Source organism: Rattus rattus, chromosome 4 (genome assembly GCF_011064425.1).
Source record: "Rattus rattus isolate New Zealand chromosome 4, Rrattus_CSIRO_v1, whole genome shotgun sequence".
Lineage (NCBI taxonomy): Eukaryota > Metazoa > Chordata > Mammalia > Rodentia > Muridae > Rattus > Rattus rattus.
This window is the reverse complement of record NC_046157.1, coordinates 36,464,280-36,474,221: the sequence shown is the minus strand read 5'-3', so window position 1 is coordinate 36,474,221 and position 9,942 is coordinate 36,464,280. Positions and strand designations below refer to the sequence as shown.

Below are 9,942 nucleotides of genomic sequence, written 5' to 3'. Positions count from 1 at the left end.
CCCATGTGAGACAAGCTGTCCAGTATTCACTCTACACTTTTGACTTGATAGAGTACCAACATGGGGAATGGTGTTCATTTGTTCTCCAGTCACTGATTTTGATCCTATGGTTCCTTGTTTAGTCATCTGTATTTTAATTTAATATAGCCTTTCCACTCTTCTGCAGCCTTGTCTACTATTCCAACTCAGGACATAGGAGCAGAGTGAAGATCTACCCCTTTCTCTCACTACCCCTCATCACTTGTATGCTTCTGCTTCTCTGGGTTTGGGAAAAGGCAAGAAGAGCTTCACAAAGGGAGGAGTATTCCTTCCCCTTCATATGTGCTACTGTAGTATGACTTGGATTTTGTTCCAAAATGTCTACGTAGTAAGTCTTCAAATATGGACACTAAGCTCACATGCATGTTTGTCATGAAGCTGTTCAGTCTTGCTCACTGATACACATCATAAAACCCCTTGGGTGAATGGGTCTGGCAGATCGCCTTGTTGAAACCTTATCTAGATGGTTCAAAGCTCAATGCCTTTGAAGCTCAATGGGCCCCAAGGGAATATGATCAAGTCTCACCCTTCAATGGTGGCAATACTTGGCAAATACTTGCTGTCTCTCCTCTAGTTTTATTTTGCTTTGGTCAAATAGAGAAGGAATCCCAGTATGTCTGAATGCTTTTAAAATCTTAGTGATTTTTAAAAATAGCTTTTAAATAATAATAATAATTATTATTATTTGCTCTTTGTCTAAAGAAAATTAAGGCAGCATGAACAATCATGTTAATAGTTTTGTTCATGATGTAGTTCTTGAGTGAAGAAACAAGGGTAAAGGGAAGAGAGGTCTTTTTACCTAGATGGCTACGAGTGCAATTCGGGACTGTTGCTCGCTTACTGGAAACCTGTTACTAAGTTGGTCTATTTGCCATGAAGCAACTGTGCTTCTTTAAATGTGAGGTAACTTCAACCTCATGGTTGATCATAATGTTGGTGCTGTATGATAAAGATGGCATATTCAAGTCAGCCCACAGAGGAAGGCAGAACGTGCTTCACAGGGGCAATACTTAGGCTGTACTTGGAGAGAATAGAGGCATACAATGAACAGCCACCAACAGAAGTCTTAAGGGCATGTGCAGTAGTTATGAAGTGGTAACATGCAGTATTTATTGTGTGGAATTACTAATGTGTATCACACACACATCTCAGTGTGTGAATTCAGGGGATATGAATATTATGGCATATGAGATTTGGCAGGTTCCAATTAACTTCATAACATTTTGCTCTGATTCTTGTTATAGAATGAGTTCCCTGAATAGGGTATCTCATAATGGCAGCTACCCCTGACCTGATGATTTGCTGGCCTTTGCATTTACTCGTCAATGACACTTCCATACTCTTAACTATTCTCTATATGGCTGCTCTTCCTACTTTAAATCTCCATTGTTTGCCCCACCATATACACTAAGTCATATCTAGGGATTACAAATGCAAAGATTTTAAAGAACAGATGTTAATACTAATCAGAAAATGCCCATTCATTATCTAGGTAATCCTCTCCAAAGCAGTCTTTGGTTGATAAGGTCCTCATTACCTGTAACCTTAAATACTGACTTACAGGTCTCTGACATGACTGAGTTTAGCTTGTCTTTAAGTTACCTGGGTTTGGCACCTGGAGAGTAGGCCATTTTCTCAGATGGATATGTCTGCCCACTATACCCAATGTGATTGTTTGTATATGCTTGGGCCAGGGAGTGGGACTATTAGGAAGTATGGCCTTGTTGGAGTAAGTGTGTCACTGTGGGTGTGGGCTTTAATACCCTAGTCCCAGCTGCCTGGAAGTAAGTATTCTGCTAGCAGCCTTCAGATAAAGATCTAGAACTCTCAGGTCCTCCTGCACCATGCTTGCCTGGATATTGCCATAGTCCTTGCTGATAAACTAGTGATATTTCTTGTTGTGCAAATTTTAAAGTAACATTTTCTTTCTTGGTGTTTTCTGTGTTGTGCAAGATAGATGCCTAATCATGATTACTAAATTTAGGCTTAGTATTTGTTTAGATTTTGTTTCCCATCCTGACCTTCCCAAAAAGACTATAGCTTTTAGTTTGCATCTTTGTCTGGAATTGAGGATTTGATTTGGGAACGTGGCTGCTTTTCAATTACTCTCCTCAATGTCAAGTATTTTCTAATCACATGCAGTCCCTTATAACAAAGGCTGTCATATTTGCTATCATAGCATTTCTTTACAGTAAAACCCTAACTAAGACAGAAGTTGGTACCAGGAGTGGGGTATTGCCATGATAGGCTTGACTCTGCCTTTGTTAAGAAGAATGTGGATTTGGGGACTTTGAATTTGGAAAGCAGTGGAATGCTTTAACTGGGGCTTAATGGGCTATCCTAGTGGGAATATGGAAGATTTTGCACTAAAGAGGATTTAAACTGGAGCAGACCTGGTCAAGAGGTTTCAGCACATGGCCTCTAGAGACTGGTTTTTTTTTTTTTTTTTGTTTTGAAGAATATGGCCTGGATCTAAACTTAGCTAGGTAGGATCTTGCCCCAAAATCCCATAATGTTATCTCCTAGAACATAGGATTCAGCTTCATTCTACTTCCTGATTCCCCTTTAATATTTAAAGCATATATTTCATATTTTTTCCTCCCTAAGCTTGCTATGCTTGTTCAAAATGCTCTTCATGAGACTTAATAAGAGAACAAAGTCTCTGTTAGACCTTTTTGAGACTTAGTCAATGTAATTAATATAAATCTCTTTACCTTAGCCTCAGGTAGACTCTTCAGACAAAGGGCAAATACCAGACTAATGCAGAATGGGTAGCAGAGGAAGGTAGTTAATAGATGTCATCTAAAGTCATCTAACCCTTCGCAGAAACAAGGATTATAAAGTAATGTGAATGCTTCTGTTTTATTTTGTTAAGAACCCATCTGTATAGCTATTGGTGCTTTCTTCCAATTTCTTTAACGTCAATTGGTATTTAAATGGAGACACTAAAAGAATGTTTCCAAAAGATATTACCTCCATTATAAATCTACAAATGCGTTTTCGATTGTACAAGGAATAGTTATATCATGTTAGGCGTATTCATGACCTTGTTATTGTTTCATGTGGTCATGAGGTATTATTTGTGTCAAGTTAACAAGGGTGGATTGTAATGGCTATTCCTGGTTGTCAACTTGACTATATCTGGAATGAACTACAATCCAGAGTTGGAAGGCTCACCTGTGATCCAGATCTTGAGGCTGGGATATACAAGTTTATGACCTGGATCTTGGCATGAAGATCTTGAGGCATAGTGATATGAATCCCAGGAGACTAAGGTAAGGAGCTCTCTTGAATTCAAGGTCAGCCTGGTACAAAACAAATCCTATATTTAGGCTTGGTGGTACACACCTTTAATCTGGGCCATACCTTCTGCTGGAGACCAACATAAGGACATTGGAAGAAGGAAGATTCACTCTTCTTCATCTGCTTGCATTTACTTGCTAGCACTTCTGTTGTAATCTATTAGCCTTGAGGGACCAGGCAGTTACTAGATCCTTGGAACTCCCATTTACAACTGACCATTGTTGGGGAGTTGGACTACAGACTGTAAGTCATCATAACAATTCCCTTACTATATATAGACTATCCATAAGTCCTGTGACTCTAGAGAACCCTAAGATACCCAGATGGCTCTCTAATGCTGTTTCCATAGTCTATGGAAAAATAACATTAGAAATATGCTCTCAAAGAAATATTTGTGCTCACTTGAAAAATGACATACAAAAGGCATTTGTCAACATTCATTTTATAAAATACCTTAAAAGAACAGATAAAGTACTTGAGGTTACATATCCAGAATTGAAAAAGAATGAATAAAATATAAATTAATTGAACACATAGCTATTTTGCCACATTAGACAAGTTTTTAAAAAAATGCATTTCAAAAACAATAAAAATAGGAACTGAGAAGAAAACTTTCTTTCTATTGCTGTCTTTTTCCGGAAAGTCTTCCTCGAAGCTCTAACATTTCAGGTTTACAGAAAGTACCTCCATCAATATTTAAAATATACCACATTTTGTTTCCAAATCAGTCCATTTGAGACATTTTAAAACCAGATGAAATAATTCAGTGCAAACTAAGGCTTCAAGTTGAAAATCCGAGAGGCAAAGTCACGTTCAAACTGCAGGAAATGCTTCTGGAACTGAACAATTAGAAAGTTCACATTATGAAGAATTCTTTGCATGTGTCCTTGGGTGTGCGAAATACTGAGTTAGCAAACAGACCTCTGGAGGCTCTGGCTAGGGCTCTGTGTTGTACTGTGGGCAGAGGGAAGGTAGGAAAGGGCTAATAATTTTAATTGTGGGTGCAAGATAAGTTAAGCATCAAAATGTTGGGATCTGGGTCCAGAAAACTTGGCTGTGATATATCAGATACCAAGAAGTCAGTGGTGGTTCGGGTATGGGGTTATGGGTTGGGGTGGGGGTGTAGGCGTTGGGGGTTAAAAGGAAAAGGAAATAGGAAAAAAAAATCCTCCAGAATTCTGGAAAAACCACGACTGGAATATCACTGGGGATAGATCCCGGGCAGAGGTTCCAATTAGCCGTGGTTTGTTTTAATTGTGTAGATTATATTAAATACTGGCTTAAGGGTAATTCTATTATCAAATCTTGAGCATTGGGAGGCACATCTCAATTTCTGGAAAAAGAGGGAACAAAGTATGGAACATTTCAAAGTATTAACTAATAGTCCCTTTCCTAATGAAGAAGAGTTTGAACTACTGTTCTCAAACAAATGCTGTGAGTCTTTATGCTTTCTATTTGCTCTGTCTTCCGTATGAGTCACAAGGTTCACTTTTCTTGATGAGAAAACCGGCAGTGGCTACTGTGTGGATGCAGCAGAGATCTTGGTACAATCCAGAAAATTATTTACACTTCCCTCCCTCCCTAAACCTCAGGTCCAAATCAACTGTTTGAGCACATCTTTAGCCTTTAACTTCTTGACGGAAATCTCTTGTGTTATGTGAGAGTGGAGGAGAATATCTGTGGGTCCCAGTGCTCCTGTTGTAAACGAACCCCCTCGTAGTTTAAGGATGTTTTAACAGTGTTAGGACAATGAAGGGGCAAACTTTGGGTTTTAGGCTATGCCGATTGTTGGCAAGTTGTGTGAAACCCCCCAAAAAACATAGCACTGCTATCTATCAGTATAATATCAGAACTTATAAAACAAGTAAAAGAAAATTAAGAGCAGATAATAAAACAACAAAGAGCCAATTGTAAAAAGTATATTAAAAAAACCCTTGTATTCATACCTCCTCCCAGGTATAGGATGTAAAAACATTAAAAAATCCCCCTGTGGTAGCAGAAGAAACATAGGGCCCTCTGAACAAACCTGACATATGCAGAGACTGTGATCCTCAAGTCCTGTCTCGTCCCATGAAAGCCACACTGCAAACGAGTATGCTGGGCACATTCCCCTTTCTGGGCAAACACAGCTGTGGACATGACTCTCGTAAAATGGCAGCTGCATCAGATCTATCTGCTGTAGTATCTTGTCCTTTGTCAGGATGAGGGAATGATTATCTGAGGCATCTCTGGGTGTGGAGTAAGGAGGGGTAAGAGACACCCATGCAACCTACAACTGAATCCATCTTTAGAAACTATCAAAATGTCATGCAAGCATTTTTGCATGGAGATAGCTTTTATTTCCCCTCACACACTATTAGGGATGCAAAAAACAAAACAAAACAAAACAAAAGCAATCTGAAGGTCTAAAGTCCTCGCATCAGTCTCGGAAGATTCATCCATCAGATTGGAGACATTTACCACCAAACAAATATACACAAATAATATGGCGGAGTTCATGTGTGAAATTTTGTGCTTTCAAAGCCAACAAGAGTGCAAAGCACTTTACAGATGGTCAAGGGGTATCTGTAGACTTAAAGTGATCCCACGGTTTCATCTGACTGGGACGGGCAACACAGAGCAGTCAATGAGAAAACCCACAGAGTAAACGGGACTCCTAACCTGACTGGAGAAAGGGTATGAAGAGTTTTACAAGTAAGAAGGCCTGCAGTAGCAGTGATACATAACAGTCATCAGTGCCTTAGGGGCTCCCACACAGGGAGGAGCCAGGGTGATGTCATAACAGAAAAGGGGCTCTCTTCCACTTGGGAAAGGCATGTATGTCTATGACCTTATCTAAAGGCATACTAACATATTTCAAGGCGGTGGTCCCCCTTTCCATCTCTCCTGAAAGTGATGCAGGCATAACTATCAGACGGTCCTGTAGTACGGGCGCTGCCCCATTTTCTCCTGCATCTGCAGCAGTCACTTTGACAGTGTCACGGCACTCCTGGGCGGATGGGAGGGAGTGTACAGGAACCTAAAGGTCACAGAACTTAAACTAACAAGGGAAGCTCTTTTACAGTATATAAAAACCCCTTACAAAAGGCAGTTTATTGACAAATAAATGCTTTTTACATTCAGGTTTCCCCACCTCTCGACAGTGATGGTTCCCAAAGATGAGACTCAGTAGTGAAGACCAGACCACATACATTTTTTTTCTTTTTCTTTTTCTTTCTGCATTAGTTTAAAACGATGAAAAATCAGGACCTCAGACTAGCATGCTGTGTGAATGGGAGAAATGAACTGGACGTGGACACATGAGGTGGGGCCTGGATAGATAGCAACACGAAGAGATGTTTTAGCTGCCAATGTGGGCAGCAGGGTGGGCATGGAAAACCTTACAGCAGACCTGACCAACTCTGCCAAGGGCCTGTCAGGAACACAGTACAGGAATCAAAAACAGAGACAAACTGCAATTCTGCCAACGTGTAAACAAGGAAAAGCATTTCACAGATTCAAAGTTCAAGGGGGAGTAAACGTCTTTAAATTATTTTCTCAGTTCAACCCTGATTTAAAAGTATGGCTAGCACAAACACGGAAGCTGCAGCGTGGGCATCCTCAGGGAGCTGTGGACCAGAGAGGCTGGCTCCAGGCTGCCTTCTGGAGACGCCACATGAGAAGACACCATGGCTCCTGCATCCCTCTCGGTCCTTCCGTCCCACACTCCTGGAATACTTGTTAACTGTTTTACCCTTTGGTGTTTGCAGTCTGGGCTGCTATAGATTGAGACGTGGCGAGACGGGAGGAGGGAAGGCGAATTCTCGAAGTATGCTCCTGGCCACTTCCACGTTATTCTGGGCGATCTCTAAGGCTCTCTTCACCTCCTCAAAGGCATACCCCTCTCCCATGAGTTTTGCGATTTTCGCATCCACATTTTCCAGTGCCGCCTCGGGCCCATGGGGCTTTCTGTGATGAATTTCTGGTGCAGTCCTTCGGGGGCGTGGTTTGGGGGGTCTGGCTGGTGCTTGCGAACCATCTGTGGAGATTGTTAAAGACAACCTTTGAAACAGTGGGATAAAAACGGACACTATAGAAGGCAATACTGTTATTTCATTATGTTGGGCTAAATACTTTAGTTTTCATTTTCTCTACAACTATTTTTATTGGCTAGCTTGCTGTGGAGTGGAAAACGTTATTTCATTTTAAACTTGGAATGTGGTGGAAGAATGAAGTAGTTTGACTGAAAACTAACATACTTATTTCCTGAGTCCATATTTCACTTTTCAGGCCAGAAAAGAGTTGCATTGAAACAAACAAACAAACAAACAAACAAAGAACCCCAAACATCAGCAGCCAACGGTGACAGTGCAGAGGGGCAAGACCTGGTTAGTCACAGACTTTATCTTTCTCACCAGGGGCACAGAAGACGGGAGTTGAGAGGTTCCTACCAGCGGGGTAAGCATCCCCTATGACGTAATTTTAAAAACACAGAATAGTCCCCAATGGTCTCTGTCGCACTCATGTACTGGTGGAGGAGCTGTTCCGAGGAATACACTGTGGGTTTCCTTCTCCCTCATTTTCCAAGTTAATATGCTGCTCTTCATTTATACCAAGGAATAAGCCGACAAAAACAGCAGATGCTTGACGCTGTTAGTCAGCAAACAGGTTGAACAAATTAAATGCGGCTTTGCTCAGGCACACACTTTAGATTCTGATGCAGCAACTTTTGCTCAAGAAAGTGCGAACAGAGAAAACATCGGGAGATTGGCTTATAGTTCAGGACCCTGAAGGGAATTCATTCTTTTTATGCATGCTCTTAAATGTGAGCAGCGTATGTGTAGATGTGTTCATGTCTGTGTGAGAGAGAGAGTGGGTACACATGTGCCCCACACTTGGTGGTCAGCTTCCTCGGGTCGGTCCTTCCTTCCACCTCGTCTGAGGCAGTGTCTCTTGTTCCCTCTGCATACTTCAGGCTGGATGGCCTACTAGATCCTGGAGCTTCTCCTGTTTCTTACCCCAGTTCACTGTAGGTAGCTGAGGTTATAGAGGCATTCCAACATAGCTGATTTCAAATGGATTCTGGGGATTCTAACTCAGTCCCTTACAGCTGCACAAAACGTACACCATCTACTGAGCCACTGCCCCACCACGAATAACAGCTTTATAAAGTGAACCCAATAATATTAGTACCCGTGAACATACAGGACTCTTGAGAACAAAGACATTAAGAAACATCAGAAGTAAACTGTGAAAGGGATAAATGAGTTTAAATAACACCTACAGAATACACTTTATCCAACATTGCAGGACCAACGTTTTATCGGAGCATGAAGCTTTCTCTAGAATAGTCCCGGTTAAGGCAACAGAGTGAAAGTAACAAAGTGGTGCCCTCCGTTCTGATCGAAGTGGAATAACGTACGACTCAACAGAAAGATGCTAAAAAATGTAACAATTCATAGAAGCTGGAGATCCTTCTCAATAAGCAAGTGGGTTATGAAGAATGTTGGGAGCCTTCTAAAATTCCTCAACACTAATGAAAATGGAAACACAATAGAGAAAACGTGTGAAATGTAACAAGGGCTATCCAAAGGTAGAAAAACACGCTGTGAGCATCCTCACCTGGGCACGGCTGTGGGGACCGGGGGCAGAAACAGAGACACCAACCAAGCAACCAACCAAGCAACCAACCAAGCAACCAAGCAACCAACCAAGCAACCAACCAAGCAACCAACCAAGCAACCAAGCAACCAACCAAAAAACCCACAAGAAAACAGTCACCTCCAAAGCAGCAACAACAAACAAACAAAATCCCAAAACTCAAACAAACCCAGAACCCCTCAAGTAAATATGTATCGCAGTAATCTCCAATACTTAGAGAAGCAAGAACAAACTAAACCTATTGTAGTCTATGGAAGGAAACAAGAATTTCAGCAGAAATGAGTGCTGGAAAGGATTAGTAGAACCATGAACTGGTTCTTCAAAAACTTAACCAGGATGAGCTTCCAGACAGGTTAATGGGGAAAGCAGGCAGGTATGGTCAGAAAGGGAAAACGAAGCATTGCAATCCCAGCCAGAGAAATGTGATCCTAGAGGTTCCTATGAGCAACCATCAGCTAACAAAGAGGAAACCCCAGAGATATACATCTGTAGACGTGTAAAACGGGTCAAATGAACCCTAAAGACACAAGAATCTGAAGAGAACAATGGTGGTAATGAGGTTGAATCATCAATGAAGTTTCTTACCGAAGAAGAGCCCTCGGTCAGAAAGCTTCACTGCTTAAGTTAAACCACCTAGTTTCTTTTCAATGGATTTTTCTAATTTATCAGCATGGGAAACCTTCGAGAACCCTGCACTATCCAACTTCCAAAACCAGACAAATATGTAGCAGCAACAGCAGCAACAACAACAACATACACATCATTATACTTCTGATGAACACAGATACGAATATTCTTGACAAAGTTTCATGGATTCAGACTCACTTAAGTCACAGAGATCGTTCGCTATTGGCACACTGGATTCATCCCAAGGATTCAATTTACTCACTGTTACTCAAGTTGCTTGCATTCCCAGAGTTAAAAGATGGTTCAACATATGGAAATCAGTACACTGACAGA

At 41.2% G+C, this 9,942-nt stretch overlaps 1 protein-coding gene across 2 annotated transcripts in view; it reads right to left on the bottom strand.

Annotated features, from left to right (window-relative positions):
* Positions 1 to 3,767: 3,767 nt before the first annotated feature.
* Cblb (Cbl proto-oncogene B) overlaps positions 3,768 to 9,942 on the bottom strand; it is a 163,246-nt gene continuing 157,071 nt past the window's right edge. For both annotated transcript variants that reach the window (XM_032900287.1, XM_032900288.1), the window contains one exon: positions 3,768 to 7,360. In XM_032900287.1, the coding sequence (XP_032756178.1) occupies positions 7,101 to 7,360 (260 nt within the window). In that variant the 3' untranslated portion in view covers positions 3,768 to 7,100. The remainder of the gene's footprint in view (positions 7,361 to 9,942) is intronic.